At 40.4% G+C, this 21808-nt stretch overlaps 1 protein-coding gene across 1 annotated transcript in view; it reads left to right on the forward strand.

Annotated features, from left to right (window-relative positions):
* The window catches only part of LOC144752160 (V-set and immunoglobulin domain-containing protein 4-like), a 345686-nt gene that overhangs the window by 256738 nt on the left and 67140 nt on the right, over positions 1-21808 (forward strand). The window contains exon 10 of the mRNA XM_078640087.1: positions 20687-20727. Within this exon, the coding sequence (XP_078496213.1) occupies positions 20687-20727 (41 nt within the window). The remainder of the gene's footprint in view (positions 1-20686; positions 20728-21808) is intronic.

Here is a 21808-nt window from a genome sequence, read left to right on the forward strand (position 1 = left end):
TCATTAATGGGGACTTCAAAAATCTGTCAGAATAAGTTATGTTTGTGTCTTGTTTTCCGTATACATTTATGATTGCTGTTCAGACCACATTTTGAGTATTTGTACAGGTATAATTGACTAATATTGAATGACAATGAGGGATTCTGCCCGATATTCCCTGCCTCTTAGAATTGTAAATAGTGTTTTTAATATTGACGAGATACTCCCGGCTGGGAGCCCTCTTTGCACTTTATATATGCACTTTGGTTTTTATACTTTAACAGTCGTCATCTCGTGTGGAGGCACCAACAGAGGTTGAAGCTTCATTATTCAGGCAAGGGTGTTCACTAGCGACATTGCTATCGACAATGGATTGTTTATATGTATTGGTACAGTGAATAATAATAATTTACAATGCTGCTAAAACATCTATACATCATATTTTATGTGTATATAGTTTGGGAGGAAATGTGCTTTTAATTTAATATGCTAAGTACATGATGATCGAAGGCGGAATATGGAGTTATGTTTAGTCTGTCTTCACCTTTTTTTTACCATGCCTGTGGTTATGTGATGATATGCTTGCTATAGTCTGTTGACTATTTCCATGCTGCACTGAGATGATTGGGGATTGGTGGAAAGGAAATTTAAAAATTAAGAGGTTTTGAGCACTTGTTACCAGCGAGCACGGCGACAGGGATCGCCGAAACGCCGGAGCACACAGCAATGCACATTTAAATTACGAATAAAGTTACCAGCGGCTGCTGAGCAATTGAAGAGTCCGTTTCTCTCGTTCTTTGTTGGCGCGCGGATGTTGCGTAGAGAGTGGAAACTGGATATATATATATATATATATATATATATATATATATATATATATATATATATATATATATGTATATATATATATATATATATATATATATATATATATATTATAGTTGGGAATTAGCAGTTAAAAAACCTTTGAAATTCACTGAAAAAACCACAGGTTTCAGGGACGTTATAGTTAGAGATTAGCCTTTAAAAAACCTCAGAAATTCACTGAAAAATCACAGGTTTCAGGGATTTTATAGTTAGTTGGACATTTCACTAGTACAAAACCAGAGAAATTCGGCCGTTCTAGTTAGTTGTGCTAACTATAACTTGCACCCCCGCAATGCACTGCTGATGACATCACATATGTACATATATATTATATTTATATATATATATATATATATATATATATATATATATATATATATATATATATATATATATATGCCAAGGTGTATTGCGTGGGTGTATGAGTGTCTGAATGGATGTTTTAGTAGGTGTGTAACTGACTGTATTAGTGAATAATTAAATGGGGCTTACTGAATGCAGGTGTTAGTGACTAAACTGTGTGGATGTCTGTATCACTCTGTCAGTTGGTGTGTAAGTGGCTGCATGGCTTGTTGAGTAGCTACATGAGTGTCTATATGGGTTATTGAGTGGTTGTATGAGTATCTGTATGGGTGCCTGAGTATTTGGGTGAGTGGGTGGTGTGTGACTCTGTGCATAGATGTATGAGTGGGTGATTCGCTGGGTGTACGGGTTCAAGAGTACATCTGTGAAGGGCTGTATGGGTGGTTGAGGGTTTGTATGGGTGTGTTGGTGTGTGAATGGATATCTCAGTGGTACATGTGTGAGTGACTACATATGTGAAAGGCAGTATATGTGAGTATTGTACTATATAAATGACTATATGTGAGAGTAAGTGATTGTGAGAGTGGCTGTATGGACGAGTGTGTGCTTGGGCCAGTGAAGAGTAAGTATGTGTTAGAAACTGTATGAATAAGGTGAGGTGGTCTGTGTATAACTGTGTAGGTGAGTAAATGGGAGTGTGATTGATTTTTTGCAAGACTGACTAGGTGTGTGAGTAACTCTATGGGTGAGTGGCGGTGTGTGAGTATCTGTACAGGTGTATGAGTGCATATTTCAGTGGCTATATTGATGACTGATTGCATGTATGAGTAACTGTATAGTTGAGTGGATGTGTGTGTAGACCTATGAATCAGTGAGTGGGTATGTACAAACTGGTATTGGTGTGTCTTTGGTTTTGAGAATTGTATCTGTGTTTCAGAGGGGGTCTATCAAAGGTTATATTAGGTTGTGAGGAGGTGCATCAGATGATCACGTGGATGATGTCATCAGTGATGTCATTTGGGATGTCATCAGTGATGTCACTGACCATGTCATGAGTGATGTAATATGTGACGTCATTAGCAGTGCATTGCGGGGACTCGGGTTATAGTTAGCACAACTATAGGAGAGTAGGGTCTGCTTTCCTATGGTCACCCCAATTTTTGCTTTTTGCTTCACTGGTTTTCGACTTAATGTGGCTGTGGGCCTGCTAATCAGACCCACAGCCTGCTGTTCTCTCTCTAAATTCACATACATGTACTATAGGTACATCACTAATTTGGTATTGGACACCTTATCAGCCCCTGTACAGTGTACTATAGGTACCCAGGGCATAGGTGCATCCAAGGCCTACCAGGGGCTGCAGCATATCTTTTGCCACCCCTGGCTGGCCATCCAAACTGACACAACTGGCTGATCACTCAGCTGGGTCAAGGTCGTGTAATCACCCCTTGCTTAGATATAGTATACCTATATCTAAACCTATATCTGGACACATATATACCTATAAGTCACTCCTATGGCAGGCCTTAACAATCTTGGAGGCAGAGTGCTTGGTTTTATGTGAGATGGTGCTCTAGCATGAGCTGAGCCTGTCTGCAGCTTTCGGAACCATTTCCTTATAGCTGTTCCAGGGTATTGCCATACCATATACTCTTAAGTGCATTATAATCCTCGCGGTTATTGCTAACTTTGGTTTGGCTTTATCAAAACATGTTGTGTAAGGTGTGAGACACTTTGGAATACTACCCCCTCACCAGTTCTGGTGACGGGGGTAGCATTCCACCCTTCTAGAGGGAGAAGACATGTAACTTTACTTAAATGCGGTTAAATCTAACCAGAGCCCCAGGATCACAAAATGGATGCTGCTGCCACCGACACAAGTCTGGCCTCCTGCTGCTGACCGAAACTCCAGCAGGGGAGGCCTGGACCAAAGGTATCCTGTCACAGGGAGGTGTTACACCACCCCAGACAGGAGATAGTGATTGAGGCAGGCAGGGCGAGTGAAACTAGACACTGCCTGGGGCGCACAAGGCTCCCCATGCATAGCCCAGTTCAAACCGGTCCTGGGGCACTCCAGCCCCAGCTCTGGCGCGAAACTGGACAAAGGGAAAGGGGTGTAACCACCCCCTTCCTGGGTCCCACCCATAGAGGGACCTAGCAGGTAATCCAGCCCCTTGATTTGGAATAAAGGTAGGAGCTGTGCCCATGAGCATTAGATAATCCTGACTGAAACTTTGATTCAGAACTCTGGACCCTTCGACATCCCACTCGACGTGGAAGACTGAAGAATCTCCCTTGTGGTCAAGGAGTGACCACCCTTTGGAAACAGGCACCATCCAGCGCCCAACGGTTTGCTTTGTTGCAGTTCTCGCTGGAACTCGAGTGACAGAGATCGACAAGACCCAGCTTCCCTGACTTCTAACAGCCCGATCCACAGTCCCAGTGAATCTGAGACCCGTGGAGGCGACGTGAAGCGTGGGGCCGGCCATCTTGAAAAGACTGCAAAGTGCTGACTGTGCAGCTCCCGAGGCACCCTTGAAGCTGTACAGCAGCTCGTGCACCGAAGATCACCCCTCCACACTCACCGAGTGTTGCGTGGGGCCCTTTTGCATTTTCCTGCTCGACGCGTCTGTCCGGTCACTTGCCCATTGGCTAGTGGTCACTACGACGACAAAACTTTAAAACTACTCTGCTAGTCTGGTTGCTCCAGACTGGCCCTCGCTCCCCTGAAAAGGAGCAACCTCTCTGACCTTGCTGGTCCGAGTAAGAAGCTTCTTCAAATCCTGCGTGGGTTGCATTTGCCAAGGCCTGTTAACTCCGATCCGGAATCCGACACCACCGACAGCGAGAACCTTTGTGGGACAGCTCGTGATCCACTCCTAGACATCCTCGGTGCCCCAGAGTCCACGTGGCAGTGGAGACAAGCTTCTCGACAACCACCTGATTGCGCCCGACATTGCCTGGTTCCTTCCTGGTTCCATCCTGGTCACTGACTAGTGACCCAGACTCTGTCCCCTCTGCTTTCAGGTACTCTACATCTTCGATCCACCCTTGGATCCAACTGGACTCTTCTCTCCTGGCCGCCTGCAGCATCTTCATCTCCAGGCTCCATAGATCTCCACGACGAAACCCGACACACTTTGGCACCTATGCACCCGCTTCCTGTTGGTGAGGTAACGATTGAACGCCGGTGCTCCTGTAGTGGTTTACACCTCTAGTGTCCGAGTTTCAAGTGGCTAAGTTCTAGTCCAGTCGGAAGACTTCTAAAACAGTAACTTTGGAACTTTTACGCACCTTTGACTTTGCATTGGTGCATGCGTGTGCTTTTAGCGCCACACCCGAATCCCGCGGGTTACTACCGTCCTAACTGTTGTTAGTCCAGTGTAGTTCCAGCGATTCCCAAGGCCCTAGGCCTTACCATTGTTCGTAAAGTGATACTTATACCACTTATTTAGTATATGGTTTGAGTGGCCACCGGCCCTATCCATAATGGTGCAACTTTTGTATGTTTAACTGTGCTTTTGTTTAAACGCTTGTGCCTCTGCACTCATAAAGAGTACAGAGGAATATTCTAGTAATAAATAAATATATTTTTATAATATATAACTTGTGTGATGTCCTTTCATTTGATATTACAGGACAACATATGGTAAAACAGCTGGCTTCACATGCCCTCTTGAGTTAAGCATAAGACTGCTTAGGTCTATGCTACCCCTAGTATAGCTAGTCTATAAGGTTGACTTACAACCAAGACCATAAGGGATTGTTTGGACTGATACAAGGTGCCCACAGAACTGTGGACATCATACATCAGGCCAACTTCTCACAACAACTTACTATAAAGTCCCTGAAACCTGTGTTTTTTTCAGTGAATATATATATATATATATATATGTCATGTGATCAAGGCTCGGAGGAGCCGAAACGTTATGGCGGCAGTTTGCAACAAATTAAGAGAAATTGCACTTACCTTCTGGTCCGTGCCTGCGTTGCTGTTGAAACGGTGGGGAAGGAGTTACCATCGCCCAGCTGTGGACTGTGGAATATATATATATTACCTACTGGAGGTCGCCAGTAGGTAGTTATAGTTAGGATTGTTTTCCATAGGGAATCCGCAACATTCTATTGGGAATAACTTTGGCGCAGATTGAGGGATCTGCCTGTAATTTTCCTCAAATTTGCCTCGCGGTGCTCCGCTCCTTCCCTGAAAGTTTGGGGGGGATTTGTCAAGCGGGGGCCGAGATAAAAGGGGGTCCCAAAACGTGTTTTCCCCATGTTAATTTCCATAGGGCGGTTGGACTCACTTTTAGCCCGAACGGCTGAATGGATTCCCACGAAACTTGGCAAAATTGTAGGGACTGGTAGCCCGATGTGCCTTTGCTATGTCTCAAGATATGTGCTCCATTGGATTTTGAGTAATTTAGGTTCAAAAAAATATATATATCTGTAAGCGCGCCCCGGTATGCGTACTGGGGAGCGCGTAACGCGAGTTCGCGCGCGGAAAGCTGATTGGCTCTCGGGTGTCTGGCAACATTCGAAACAGTCCGGAGCGGCCGCCATCTTGTGTCTCGGTAGGATCGAGACACAAGAGGTGGCAAAAAGAAAGGGGGAAATGACCATAAGGGGGCAGGGTAGACCCCTCCTGACCCCTTAGGTTTGATGTGGGGGCCATAAAAGGGCCCCGCGGGGCAAAAAAAAAAAATATATATTTTTCGATTTTCGCGGGGGGAGCGCCCGGTACGCGCACCGGGGAGTGTACCGGGGAGCGTACTTTGGTGAAAAATAGTGAAAAAAGTTAATGTTAAATAATTATTTTGAGTGTTCTGAGGTAGGGTAGCTGAGAAAAGAGCTTTTGGGTTCTGTGGCTGATTTAGGTACCTATAAGTACATCCCACACACATCCACATGCACACACCCCACACACACACCTACACACACCTCACACACCCACAACTCCACCCACACCCAAACACCCCACACACCCACACCCACACACACACCTTACACACCCACACCCCCACCCACACCTCACACACCCACACCTCCTCCCACACCCAAACACCCCACACACCCACACACACACCTTACACACCCACACCCCCACCCACACTCACACACCCCACACACCCACACCCCCACACACACCTCTCCCCCCACACACACACACCTCACAGACACACCCCACAAATCCCCCACACACACCTCCTCTCCCCCTCACACATGGGAAGAAGTGTGGCTCACTGGTTAGAGGCGGCAGACCCGTAAGCAGAGAACGTCCCGGGACCAGGGTTCGATTCCCGACGCGGCAGGGTCGTTGACCAGGGTCAGCGGACTCGATAATTCTCGCCTCGGTGCCTACTCTAGTCAGAAACCACACTCGGCAACTCTGGGCATCAGCTTGCCTCATCTTCACAACGGCCCCCCCAGACTGCCGGGGATGCTTGGTCGCACCTTAGAGTTACCCATCAGGGACCATCTCTCAGGGTGAGCCAGGACGGGTTCCCCATCGGTCGAAGCGTGGAGATACTCCTCCGGGAGTCGATTCCTAGCGCTATATAAACCCACAATTAAATTAAATTAAATTAAATTAAATTAAATTAAATTAAATATGGGGAAAACCCAGTGAAACAGTAAAATAATAATTTAAAGTGCTTAGAGGTAGGGTAGCTCTGAATACACACACCTTACACACCCACACCCCCACCCACACTCACACACCCACACCCACACACACACCTCCCCCCCACACACACACCTCACAGACACACCCCACACATCCCCCTCACACACCTCCCTCCCCCCTCCTCACACATGGGGAAAACCCAGTGAAACAGTAAAATAATAATTTAAAGTGCTTAGAGGTAGGGTAGCTCTGAATAGAAAAATAGTGAAAAAGTTAATGTAAAATAATTATTTTGAGTGTTCAGAGGTAGGGTAGCTGAGAAAAGAGCTTTTGTGTTGTGTGGCTGATTTAGGTACCTATAAGTACATCCCACACACATCCACATGCACACACCCCACACACACACCTACACACACCTCACACACCCACACCTCCACCCACACCCAAACACCCAACACACCCACACCCACACACACACCTTACACACCCACACCCCCACCCACACTCACTCACCCCACACACCCACACCCACACACACACCTCCCCCCCACACACACATACCTCACAGACACACCCCACACATCCCCCACACACACCTCCTCCCCCCTCACACATGGGGAAAACCCAGTGAAACAGTAAAATAATAATTTAAAGTGCTTAGAGGTAGGGTAGCTCTGAATACACACACCTTACACACCCACACCCCCACCCACACTCACACACCCCACACACCTACACCCACACACACACCTCCTCCCACACACACACACCTCACAGACCCACCCCACACATGCCCCACACACACCTCCCCCCTCACACATGGGGAAACCCCAGTGAAACAGTAAAATAATAATTTAAAGTGCTTAGAGGTAGGGTAGCTCTGAATAGAGTTGTTGTGTTGTGTGGGTGATTTAAGTACCAGCATGTAGGTACCAATACAGAGTCTTAAATTCAATGTACACCGTCTCCTCTGTAGATATCTTGCATGTTGTTACAGAAGTTATTGTCGTATATGGAATCTATACCATAGTCTCTCAGGAAAGCAGAAACAACATGGAGGCAGGAGATGAAAAAGAGATGTCAAATACACATTGGAGATAATATAGTGGGAGAAAGGAAGTAACTATGAGCAAAATTACTATGTGAGACAAAAAAGTTGCACAGTATACTATAAGTCTCACTTTATGTTATATTCATTTTGGTACTATTTCTTGAATTACATATAAAAAAGAATAATGTCTAGAGCAATTTTTAATTAATAAATAAAAATTGATTGCTCTGATTTTTCAAAATGTATTAACACTTCCAACATTATATCGTCAGGTATGTCCTCATTTTCAGTCCATGATTCGATTTCTTCCACACAATTAACTAATTCTTCGTCTAGAGACTGATCCATACAGTCCAAGTCTTCCTCTGGATTGTTTTGAAGAACTATTTCGAAAGAAATATTTGCTTCTCCTTCCATTTTCTTGCTGTAAATTGCATTAAAAATAAATATATCAGTAGAGTTAGGGCAGTGTTGGGTTTAAGTTGAGACAGGTACTTCTGAGTTTTTAACAGTGAAGTTATCTTTGGGCAGTGTATGGTATCAGGCAGGAAGTAGAAATATCAAAAAAGTGTATGTGAAGAAGCCTAAGTATTTTCATAATTATACCAGAGAAGCCTAACTCAATCTATAACTATAACAGAGAAGCCTATCTCAATCTATAACTATAACAGAGGGACAGTAAATAACTATCAGAAAACGTTTTTACAAATTACCTTAAAGTGCCCCTTACAAATTAACAACTTACCTTATTGAAAGGTGATGAAGATAAATGGAGAAAATTGTTTCAAGATGTACCTCAGGTAGGTGTAGTCAAAATAGCTGTGTTTCCCTCTCATTTTACATTTATATTCATGTACATAACCAATCAAATGTCAGGAAAAAATAGTAGAAAATGAAAGTAACATTTTAATTGGTTGTAAATTCTTACTGTTCATATGTGTTTTTGTCATGTAATTTACCTCAGGATATTTAGACAGGGCTACAGGGCAAATGGCTCAATGGAATTCCACCAAATTTGGGAAAATGGCAGGGACTGGTATGTAGTATGGCCTATTCTATATTTGGTGAACATCTCTACAGAGGTTTTTATGTAAATTAACTTTTAAAAATGTTTGGGAGCGCTCACCGGTGCGCGCCCCGGTACGCGTACCGGCAGCGCTACGGGAGTCCTCCATCTTGTGTTTCGGTAGATTTGAGACACAAGATGGAGGACAAACAACATTGGGAATGGGTAAAAGGGGGCACGGTAGACACTCCCTGACCCCCTAGGTTTTTTTAAAAAATTTTCTCGGGGGGAGCGCCCGGTACGCGTACCGGGGAGCGTACCAGGGAGCATACTTTGGTGAAAAACAGTGAAAAAAGTTAGAGTAAAGTAATTGTTTTGAGTGATCAGAGGTAGGGTAGCCCTGAAAAGAGCTTAAGTTTCAGTAGTGACATGGAATGCTTGTACATAGGACCTGTGCTGTGTTTCTTAAATGTGATGTCAAAAACGATTTTGGGGAAAATGAATGGCTTTTAAATTTTTGAGAAGAAATAAATAGTGTATGCATGCAGAAAGAAATGAATTTGACCCTTTCACAATGATGTTACCTGTGTTAACTCAGTGTAGGAAGCACATTGAGTTTCTTTGCATAGAGGAATTGTATTTTGTAAAATTGTGAAGTTTTAGTAGTGACATGGAATGCTTGTACATAGGACCTGTGCTGTGTTTCTTAAATGTGATGTCAAAAACGATTTTGGGGAAAATTAATGGCTTTTACATTTTTGAGAAGGAATAAATAGTGTCTGCATGATTAAAGAAATACATTTGAACCTTTTACAGTGATGTCACCTGTGTTACCTCATACTAGGAAGCACATTGAGCTTCTTTGCAATTAGTTTGTGTGATGTTTTTTGATAATGCTTGGTATCAACATTTGCAAGAAAGAGGATTTGTATTTTGTGAAATAGTGAGGTTTCAGTAGTTGAATTGAATGCGTGTACATAGGACCTGTGCTGTGTTTCTTAAATGTAATGTGAAAAACGATTTTGGGGAAAATGAATGGCTTTTACATTTTTGAGAAGGAATAAATAGTGTCTGCATGATTAAAGAAATACATTTGAACCTTTTGCAATGATGTCACCTGTGTTACCTCATACTAGGAAGCACATTGAGCTTCTTTGCTGTTGGTTTGTGTCATGTTTTTTGATAATTCTTGGTATGAATATTTGCAAGATAGGGGATTTGTATTTTGTGAAATTGTGAAGTTTCAGTAGTGACATGGAATGCTTGTACATAGGACCTGTGCTGTGTTCCCTTAAATGTGATGTGAAAAATGATTTTGGGGGAAATGAATGGCTTTTACATTTTTGAGAAGGAATAAATAGTGTCTGCATGATTACATAAATATATTTGAACCTTTCACAATAATGTCACCTGTGTTACCTCAGATTAGGAAGTAGATTGTGCAGATGAGGTGAGGCATGTCCAGAGGGACAGAGGAGGTGAGGCCTGTATTCAGGACTGTAGTGGGAGAGAGGCCTTTCCTGGGGAGCGTAGGTGGTGAGGCCTGTGTCTAAGAGTGCAGTGGACTAGGCTTCATGAAGCCTATCCCCAACTGCACTCTTAGACACAGGTGTCACCTTCTTTGTACCCATGGACAGACCTCTCTTCTACTACACTCTTCAATACAGGCCTCACCTCTTCTGCACCCCTAGACAATCCTCACCTCATCTGCAACCCTGAATAGACTTCAACTAATCTGCATCCTTAGACATGCCTCAGCTTATTTACACCCTTGGACATGCGTCACCTCATCTGCACCCAGTTACCATCAATTATACTCAATACATTGAGGCCTGTCCAGAGGACACAGATGAGGTAAGGCTTGTCCAAGGGTCAGAGGAGGTCAGTCCTCTCCACTGTACTCATGGACACTGAATGCTTGTACATAGGACCTGCACTGTGTGTCTAAAATGTTATTTAAAAAATGATTTTGGTGCAAATCAATGACTTTTAGATTTTTGAGAAGGAATAAATAGTGTCTGCATGATTACATAAACATATTTCAACCTTTCACAATAATGTCACCTGTGTTACCTCAGATTAGGAAGTAGATTGTGCAGATGAGGTGAGGCATGTCCAGAGGGACAGACGAGGTGAGGTCTGTGTTCAAGACTGTAGTGGGAGAGAGGCCTTTCCTGGGGAGCATAAGTGGTGAGGCCTGTGTCTAAGAGTGCAGTGGACTAGACTTCATGAAGCCTATCCCCCACTGCAGTCTTAGACACAGGCCTCACCTTCTTTGTACCCCTGGACAGACCTCTCTTCCACTACACTCTTCAATACAGGCCTCACCTCCTCTGCACCCCTGGACAATCCTCACCTCATCTGCAACCCTGAATAGACTTCAACTAATCTGCATCCTTAGACAGGCCTCAGCTTATTTACACCCTTGGACATGCGTCACCTCATCTGTACCCAGTTACCATCAATTATACTCAATACATTGAGGCCTGTCCAGAGGACACAGATGAGGTAAGGCTTGTCCAAGGGTCAGAGGAGGTCAGTCCTCTCCACTGTACTCATGGACACTGAATGCTTGTACATAGGACCTGCACTGTGTGTCTAAAATGTTATTTAAAAAACGATTTTGGGGCAAATCAATGACTTTTAGATTTTTTAGAAGGAATAAATAGTGTCTGCATGATTAAATAAATATATTTCAACTTTTCACAATGATGTCACCTGTGTTATGTCAGATTAGGAAGTAGATTGTGCAGATGAGGTGAGGCATGTCCAGAGGTACAGAGGAGGTGAGGCCTGTGTTCAAGACTGTAGTGGGAGAGAGGCCTTTCCTGGGAAGCATAGGTGGTGAAGCTAGTGTGTAAGAGTGCAGTGGACTAGACTTCATGAAGCCTATCCCACACTGCACTCTTAGACACAGGTCTCACCTTCTTTGTACCTGTGGAAAGACCTCTCTTCCACTACACTCCTCAATACAGGCCTCACCTCCTCTGCACCCCTGGACAATCGTCACCTCATCGGCAACCCTGAATAGACCGTTTGCTTTTTGTCATTGCTTTGTTGTTTGGTAATAGTGGTCTATAATGTGCTATTTTTTTCTTTACCACAGATTGAAATCAAGATTTTAAGAGTAAGGAAATATGCCCTCAAGGCAGAGGAGAAGGAAAGATAATAAGCGGAAAAAATCAAAAACAGCAACGGAATTACAGCACTTCTCTACAACAAATACTTCAAAAAATAGGAAAAAAGCTCCTGGTAAGACAGCTAAGTCTTTCTTACGGAACATATGTAGATAAAAAAAAAATGTTGGACAGAATGTAGAAAAAGAGAAGGAGAGAGCAAATTTGAAAAGGAAGGAGAGGCCCTCAAAAATGTTTACTACTGGAGCAGGAGAGAATAATATGTATAGGAATAGAAGGCAGAATCAGTTTAGAGACATTCGTAAACGAATGTTTCGCAATAGGGTGGTTCTAAATTTGTTTATTAGGGTGGTTTTAAATTTGTTTATTAGGAAAGGTAAACAGAGAGCTGCTTTTTATAAGAAAAAGAAAAATGTAGAGAAGATTGTTGATCAGGCTTTTGAAGTTAAGAAAAAATTATTTATTTTAATAATCAATAGAATTAGGACACTTAACAAGACAATTGATGTTTTCAAATCAAACAGTAGATGGAAAAGAGTAATTAATCGGACTAATTTTTGTAAAGTTTTTTCAGGAGAATGGATGCACAGTTCAAGTTGTGAGCCATTTTTTAATGAGGAGAGTTACTTCCAGGAGAATGATTTAGTGCATGCAGTTGACACCAGTGGTCGAGCATATGAGGTGAAAGACGGTTGTCCGATTGAAAAAGAGAAACTTGTGCCTAGAGAACCAGAAGAGGTGTTAACTGATGAAGTTTTAGGGAGACGTACTAAGGGTCCAGTGTACACTTGGAAGTGTAGTAGTATTTGTACTGTGCGACAGGAATCAATTGATTTGTTTTGTAATTTATTACGTACATATAGTAAGAAAAGTCTAAAACAGAAAATGAAGATGTTGCAAGACTTAGATCCTTGCAGAGTGAGAGAAAACACAGGTTTGCAAGGGCATTCACTGGCTTGTCTTTCTAGAAAAGTCTGTCAGAGTGTTTTTCATCATTTTAGGATGTTAGCAGTGCATCATAACAAAATGAGGAAATTAGTGAGAAGGTTGTATTATGCAAAAAGTCCAGCACTTAAGCTTAAACAATTAAACAGTGCTCTTTTGCATGGAACTGATTTAGATGTGAAGAAGATTTGTGAAGAAATTGAGATTTGTTATTTTGGTGAAAAAGAGGACAGTGTAGAAATTGACACAAAAATTCAAGGTAATGTGGAAGACAATGTACAGATTTCAAGTACAGAAAAGTTTGAGCAGGAAATTACCAGGTTTAAGGTGAAATCAAGTGAAAGGCCGAATTTTACTTGTGTGTGCTGTCGACGAACTCATTATAAGCATCAAACTAGATTAGTTGATTTATACGTAAAAAGTGAAAAGATAAATAATTATAAGTGGAAGGATTTTGCAACTTATTTGTGGGTGGGGAATTGTTTTGATTTGAGTTCTGATCAGCGTATTTGTAAATATTGTTATGATAAATTAAATCAAAACAGAATGCCTGCTAGAGCTGTTCATAATAATCTGGAGTTGGTAGACATTCCTCCTGAATTGATGGATTTAAATACATATGAGTCTATTTTGATTCAATGTGTCCATCCTTTTCAGGCTATTGTTCGCATGGAGCCTAAGAAAGGGAAATTGCCTCCTTCAGATTTAAAGAGAGGATTAAAGGGAAGAGTTGTTTATTTGCCTCTAGGTTTCAAGAAAAATATTGATACCATTGGTGTAGAGAAAGTGGAAGAGGAACCTCTGGTTATTCTAGTTAATGGGGTTCCGACAAAGAGTAAGAAAATCTGGCATGATTTAGTGGATGTTAGGAAAGTCAAAAAGGCAACGTTGTATTTGGTCAAAAACAATGAGTACTACAAACATGTATGTGTTGAAGCAGAGGAAACAGATGCAGATGAAGACAGTGATTGTTCAGCTGGCCAAATTGAAAAAGTTGATGTGTCTAGAAGTGAAGAAATTTATGAACATTATACTGTTCATCCTTTGCATTCCAAAGAAGTGATGGGGAATGCAATTGACTTGTTTCAAATTAAAGCAGCAAAAGGAAGTCCCATTAGTGTATGGGAAGAAAGTTTGGAAGCTCGTTGTTTTCCACATTTATTTCCAACAGGTCGAGGTGGACGATATGACGATCGACCACTTCAAATTCCTGCATCTGAATATCGAACTGTAAGATTATATGCTGAAGATCCAGGGTTTCGTCAATGCATTCCTTATTTGTTTCATCTACTGTATGAAAGTGACTTGTCTGGGCTTTCTTATGCAGTGAACCATATACTGAAAAGTGGAGCACATCTGCAAAATGTTTCGGCGAGGGACTTTATGGAGAAAGTCAATCTGCAAGACAATATTTTGGAATCTCATCTAATCAATCTCATGGCATGTCAGCGTGGTACAAATGAGTATTGGTACCGTCGTCATGGGGAATTGAAATGTATGCTAAGAAACTTAGGAACTCCTACATGGTTCCTCACTCTTAGCTGTGCCGAGTATGCATGGGACGACTTACTTCAATTTCTACGAGATGCAAATGCAAATATACAAAATATAGAATTCAAAACTGCTGGAGAACTGTGTTCTTTGGATCCAGTGAATGTATGCAGATATTTCAATCATAGATTTGAAGCTATGATGTCTTTTATTACCAACAAAAATAATCCTCCCCTTGGAGAGGTTTTGGATTTCTTTTGGAGAAAGGAGTATCAAGCGAGAGGTGCTCCTCACATACATATGTTGTTGTGGATGAAAGATGCAACCAAATTTGGAACAGATTCGGATGAGACAGTGATGAGGTTCATTGAAGAGTATTCAACATGTGCTGTTCCGAAAACTACTGAAGAAAACAGTTTAAGGCAACATGTTTTACGCTTTCAATCCCATCGTTGTGGAAAGTACTGTCGTCGAAAATTCAGAAACAAGGACAAGTTCTACACAAAATGTCGTTTCGGGTTTCCACGACCAGTGATTTCTAAAGGAAGAGTAAATAATTTGATGTCTTCTCTGCGACATACTGTGACGAGGAAATCACCAAAAAATACATACAATTTAAAAAGAAACGAAGAGTCCAAGTACATCAACGCCTACAAACCAGTGATTTTGTCCATGTGGAATGCTAACATGGATATTCAATTCGTTGCTGACAACTCTATTGCTAAGGCTCGATATGTGACGTCTTACATCACAAAAAAAGAAAAGACAGAACTGAAGGAAATGTGGGAGGACATTTCACATGAAAAGAGTATAAGCAAGAAATTATACAGTTTCAGTTTGAAGATGTTGTCGCATCGAGAAATTGGAGCATATGAATGTTCTGATCGGTTATCATCAGCAAGTCTCTACGCCAAGTCTAGAACAATTATTTGGGTGAGTCTAGGTCTTGCTGCAACACGAAACCGAGTTTTGAAATCTGTACAAGAAATTGAGTATTTGGCGGAGAAAGAACCAACCAGTACAGATATTTTGAACACAAACATGTTGGATACATACTATCCAAATAGAAGTAGTTATCTTAAGAACAGTTGTTTGTATGAAGTTCTGCAAAACTATATTTATAAGAGGACCATCAGAGAAGATATCAACAATGGAATATATGCTATCATTGGATGTGAAGGATGTCTAGTGAAGCAGAGAAAAGGCCATTTGATTAATCATCGAAAAATGAGTTGCGAAAATCCAGAGAAAAGGGAATTTTTACTATTTAGCTCTTTTGCAACTCTTTAAGCCATGGCGTACAGAAGAGGAACTACTTGGAGATTTTTTTTCTGTTACGAAGATTCTTTTAATGCAATCAAGGATACCATAGAATGTCCTGTTTTTCCAAATTATCTGCAAATGTTGAACGAAGAAATAGAGCAAGAAGCCACAATTGCTGTAGAGATTGCTAGAGACAGTTCTCAAGACAGTCAGAGTTCTGCTTCATTGAGTCAGGATCCACTAGGAGGACCAATTATCCAAAATGAAGCTGCCACTGCCATGGATGAGGTGGAAAGAGCTATGGAACAAGCTCAAGATGATGTAGTTAACTTAGAAGATTTGGTGAAACAACTAAACCTTGAGCAGAAACAGATATATGACGAAGTCACAGAACAGGTTGAACATGGATTCAGTCATGAGAAAAAAGAGTGCTCATGTACATCATTTAAGCCTGTCCAACTGTACGTGAGTGGAGAAGCGGGAACTGGAAAAAGTTTTCTGATTAAAGCAATTGCAACTTATCTGCAGAAAAGGACTGAATCACCGCTGTCTTGGGTTGTTACCGCTCCAACTGGGCTGGCAGCACATAATATTAAAGGGATTACTTTACATCGTTTACTGATGCTGCCAGTGGAGCATGATAACAAATTGCAATACCACAAGCTATCTGGAGATGCGTGTTCCAAAGTTTCCAGAGTCCTGAAGAAAATGAAACTTCTTATCATTGATGAAGTAAGCATGGTCTCAAATCTAATGCTTGCTTTTGTGCATTTGAGAATGCAAGAAATTCTTAGAACAGAGTATGATGTGTTATTTGGAGGGAAACACATTATTGTTTTTTGGAGATCTACTGCAGTTGACTCCAGTGAAAGGACAACCAGTGTTTAAAATGGCCACGCATGAAGATACCAGAAAGTGCCTAGGAAGCATTGGAAACGTTAATATATGGTTAAATTTCAAATATGCAGAACTACTCCAAAATATGCGGCAGGCAAAGGATGTAGATTATAAAAATATTCTACAAGATGTAAGAATCGGAAAAGTAAGTGAGCATGGGAAAGAAGCTTTACATGGACGATTAATTTCAAATTTGTACCCAAATGAAAACATTCTTCCAGAGAATATTTTTAAGAAAATTAACGAGAAGAAATCTGGCATATGTTTGATGCCAACTCTGAAAGAATGTTCCATGTTCAACAACAAAATGTTAAAGTTAGAAAATGAAGAGATAGTGAAACTGGAAGCTATAGATAAAATAGAGCATATGGGAGCAACAATTATTTGTCAGAAAATTTGAAATCAAAATTGGATTCATTAGAGAAGACTATATCTAAAACTGCTGGTTTTGAAAAGACTCTGAATGTGGGTTTAAATTGTCGTATCATTTTGAGAAGGAATTTAAATGTTGAAAGAGGTCTGGTAAATGGAGCAATGGGTCCTGTTGTTGGTTTTGTGAATTACAAAAATAGAGATGGAATTGAAATTTTAAAAATTAAATTTGATGGCATTGACGAAATAGAACACATTTTTCATTGTTCAGCTAGATTTTTGCTTGTGAAAGACTTATATGTTCGCCGAAAACAGTTTACTGTTTGTTTGGCATATGCGGTGACAATTCATAAATCTCAAGGTTTAAGTGTAGATAGTGCTTTGGTGAACATTGGAAGTTCTGTGTTTAAAGAGGGTATGGCATATGTGGCATTATCACGAGTCAGAACTTTATCAGGATTGTACTTGATTGAGTGTGATGAAACAAAGATTTGTGCTGATCTAGATTGTGTTAAAGAATACAATAGGTTAAGAAGAGAGTATGCTCCACATTTGCCTCAATATCCTCTTTGAAAAACGCGTGGTAGGCCGAAAAAGAAGAAATGAGAATAATTGCAGTGACGTAGTAGCAAAAAGACAAAAAGTAGATGAAACTGTAATTGTAAGTAGAAAGAAAAAGGATTCTGTTGAAGATGTTGTTGAATTTGAGTTTGAAAACAGTTCTGGTGTCAACTGCTATGCTAATGTAGTGATTAATGTTGGTTTTTTTCTTCAAAATTTACAAGAACAGATTGTTGAAAATCGGGATCAAACATTCTGCTGTTTATTGAATTCTGTGTTTGAGAAATGTAGCAGTGATAGAGCAAAAATAGAAAGTGTTTCGGAAATTCGAAATCTTCTAGACATATGTTCTGGTCAAAATCAATTTTCACAGAATATTCAGCAGGATTGTCAGGAATTTTTAATGTATATGTTTGATGTTTTGGAAGATGAAGGTGTAGATATAAAAAATCTTTTAGCCTTTCTTATCAATGGCAGCATGACTGCGACAACTGTAGTTTATCAAGTAGTACTACAATAGACACTGAAAGATTTATATATTTGACTTTACCAGACTGCAAATCAGTGTCTTTTAATAATCTAGTTAAAGCAGCTGATCACAATATGGTGTGTACCCAATGTAAGTCTGCAATGCTGTCCACATTATTTTTACAAACTTATGGTAAATATGTGATTTTAATGTTCCAACGATGTAGACCTGATGGAAGTAAATTGTCAACTTCTATTAAAAATGTTGTGGCTTCTCAGTTATCAATTTCAGGAAGAACCTTTGCAACTGTAGCTATTATTTATCATGACGGTCCTTCAACAACATCAGGGCATTACACATGCTATTTAAAAAGTCGTAAAGGTTGGACCCACTGTAATGACACTCATTTGACTTTCAAACAACGTTTGCCTTTTGACTTAAAAAATTCATACCTAGTGTTTTTAGAACCAAAATTTAAGTAACGGTAATTGGCCTATGAAGACGGGAGCAGTTAATAAAGGTTAGTTTGCTGTTTAAAATTATATTCTGAGTAAAAGTGATCAAGATAATATAATAAATTGAGTTGTCATATAGGTACTGTAAGTGGATCTCATAGTAAGTGATATCAGTATTATAGGAAATGATGAACATGAGTGAATCAGAGATGGAATTACGAATATTTAAATATTGTGAAAATGTTGTATGAGCCTTTCTTTCAGAACGTGGGAAAAACGGTAATTTCAGAGTTTCTTTTAATTAATTTGAAAATATAATGATACATCTGACACTATTTGGCCTTAAGGAATGGTGAAGGAATGAGCAAAGAGTTATGACTGAACAGCAGGAGTATATGAAAATAATGAAAATATTTCAGATGTTCTTCGAGCTTTTCTTCTAGAAAGTTGATGAAATGGAATTTTTAGTGAACAGCAGAGTACTTTGCAACGAAAAGGACCTTCATGATATACTATTTGGCCTAAAGGAAAAGTAAGTGAATCAAAGATTAGTGTACATTTGTGATTTTTAAGTTTAGATGTTTTTTTTTAAAACACAATCTTTTTGATTGTGTTTTTTCTTCCCCGCTGTCATATGATGAGTAGTTTGAACTCACTTTTTTAAGTGAAATTCAATATATTCTGAGAACAGCAAAAATAAACTATGTAACATGTTGTACAAGTTATTCTATAGTTTGTATTCTGTAATTTAAATTGTATTCCCATTGTCTCACACTCACTTTCCTTTTTCCACCCTCTTTCAGCTCTTTTTACTTACTTATAATGTCTTTCTTTCACTCTCTTTCAGCCCCGTTCTTTTACTCCACTTCTTTGACAACCCCTCATTCTCATTTCGACTGTCTGCATCCCCTCTCTCCCTTGCATAACTATTCAGCTTTCAGTCTCTCTGATTTACTTCCCTTTTCTGTCTTTTCCTCCTTTGCTCTTTTAGTAATTCCTCTTTACTCACTCACCAGTATTGTCGCACTCTATCACTATAAATCACCCACTCTCCCTCGCTTATCTTTGTTTCCTCCTTTCTTTTGACCTCTTCTCTCTATTTTCCGTTCACTACCTCTATGTCCTCAGTCCCTCACTCTCCTTGTGTTATGTTCACTTGTATTTATCTACCTTCTATCATTTCTCTTACAACAACTTCACTGCTCCTCTCTCATCGTTCTTCAACCCATTTCTTTTAGTCCGGTTCCATTACTACCCCTCATTTCCTACATTTCAGTGTCCTTCTCTTTACTTTCATCACCGAATCACTTTCTCTCAGTACCACTGCTTTAGTCCTCTTCTCCTCTCTTTATTTCTTTTGCTCCCTTACTCATTTTTCTTTCCTCACTCATTGTACTCCACTTCACTCAGTCCTTCCCTTAGTCTCTCTGACTACTAACTTCCTCACTCCTTTTCCCTCAATCCTTCTATATTATCTTCTCTCCCTTCATCCCTTCACTCTATGATTCTCCTTCACTTACTCTCAGTTATCTTAAATTCCTCATTCTTCTAAATGCATCCTTAATTAGACTCCTTTCCCTCTCAGTCATTATCTTTTTACTTACTCCTGTTTCCTGATTTAGTTTTGCTAACTCACATTCTTTTAGTATCTTTCTTACCTTCAGTTCATTTTTCTCTTTTTTCTCTTCCTTTCTGTCAGTGAATCTATATGCCTTACTCTTATTAATTTGCTCTCCTTCTATTTCTTTTTCCCTCTTTTTGTCCTTCTACCTTACTTTATTTCCCTTTCTGTGTCCTTTACTCTTACTTTATTTCTAAATAAACTGTTATGATTTTTAACCTCTTCATTTGTATCTTTTATTTTAAAATACATATTTTACTAATTATAACTTATTTTTTCTTCTCTCTTTCACAGATACAAAATTTAGTAAAAAATGTAATTAAAGTTACATTTATTATATGGTAAGTGTGACTAAAAAATGTCGTTTGTCATCACCCTTTGCCTTAACCTCACTACTATTTTCTCAACCTACCTCACTCCTGATCCTTTACTCTGCTTTCCTCACTTATTCATATTCTCCATGTTTACTCCCCTTTCCCTATTTCCCCTCCTACATTCAACTTTTTTCAGTCCCTATTCTTTACTTCCCTTACCCTCTGTTCCCTTCCTTTGCTCCCTCACTCATTCTCTTTCCCTTAATCATTTACTTCACTCCTACACACACACCTCCCCCAACACACACACACACCTCTGACATACACCCCACACACACACCACACACACACCTTACACACACACACACACACAGCCACACACACACTCCTCACACACACACGCCCACACATCCCACACACACACACACACTCCACACACATACCCCCACACCCACACACCCCCCACACATATCTCACACGCCCACACCTCCACCCACACCCAAACACCCCACACACCCACACCCACACCCACACAGACACCTTACACACCCACACCCCCACCTACACCCACTGACTCCCTATAAGTCACCCACACTGCCTTACTTACCTTTCTTTCCTGTTTCACTCAGACTCTTTCAGCCACTCCTTCCTTTACTCTCTCTCTCTTTTCTCTCTGTCACTCCCCATGTCTTAACCTTATTCACTTTTATCCACCCTCTTTCACCCCTCTTTTTCTCACCCTCCCTCACCATTGTTCCTTTACTCCGGTTCCGTCACTACCCCTCATTCCCCATTCTTTACTGTCCTTCCTTTTACTTTCAACACCCACTCACATTCTACCAGTACCTCTACTTTAGTCTACTTTTTCTCTCTTCCCTTCTTTCGCTCCCTTATTCATTTTCCTTTTCTCACTTACACCCTATTACACCTTCTCTGTTTTTTACTATGTAATAAACAATCCCTCTGTGTTGCTCCCTCTAGCTCTTTTTCTATTAACATTACTCTCTCTGTGTTCTTCCCTCATGCTCACTCTTTCTTTATTTTTAAAAAATTATTTTTTTTGGTTGCGCGCCCCGGTGCGCGCCCCCGTGCACGTACCGGTACGCGTACCCTGCAGAAAAAAGATTGACAGAGATTCTTTAAAAATATAGGTTTATTTTTATAAATTAAAGGTAGTTCTAAAAAGAAGAGTTTTTTTTATTCTTTTTGTTGTTTTATATTTTTTTATAGTTTTTTTGAATTTTTTTACTTTTTGGGGGTTTTCTGAACAGTTTTATATTTTTTTTGTATTTTTTATGGGGAGAAACAAAAAACAGGGAATTGTAAATGGCTCAACTGGAGCAAAAAAAACCTGAAAAAATTAGGGTTTTTTCGGGCACTTATGGTTATCGGCAGCACAGATGATAAGTTTTATACTTTGCTCATCATAGCAAAGTAACTTTCCACAATATTTG

This window comes from Lissotriton helveticus, chromosome 4_2 (genome assembly GCF_964261635.1).
Source record: "Lissotriton helveticus chromosome 4_2, aLisHel1.1, whole genome shotgun sequence".
Lineage (NCBI taxonomy): Eukaryota > Metazoa > Chordata > Amphibia > Caudata > Salamandridae > Lissotriton > Lissotriton helveticus.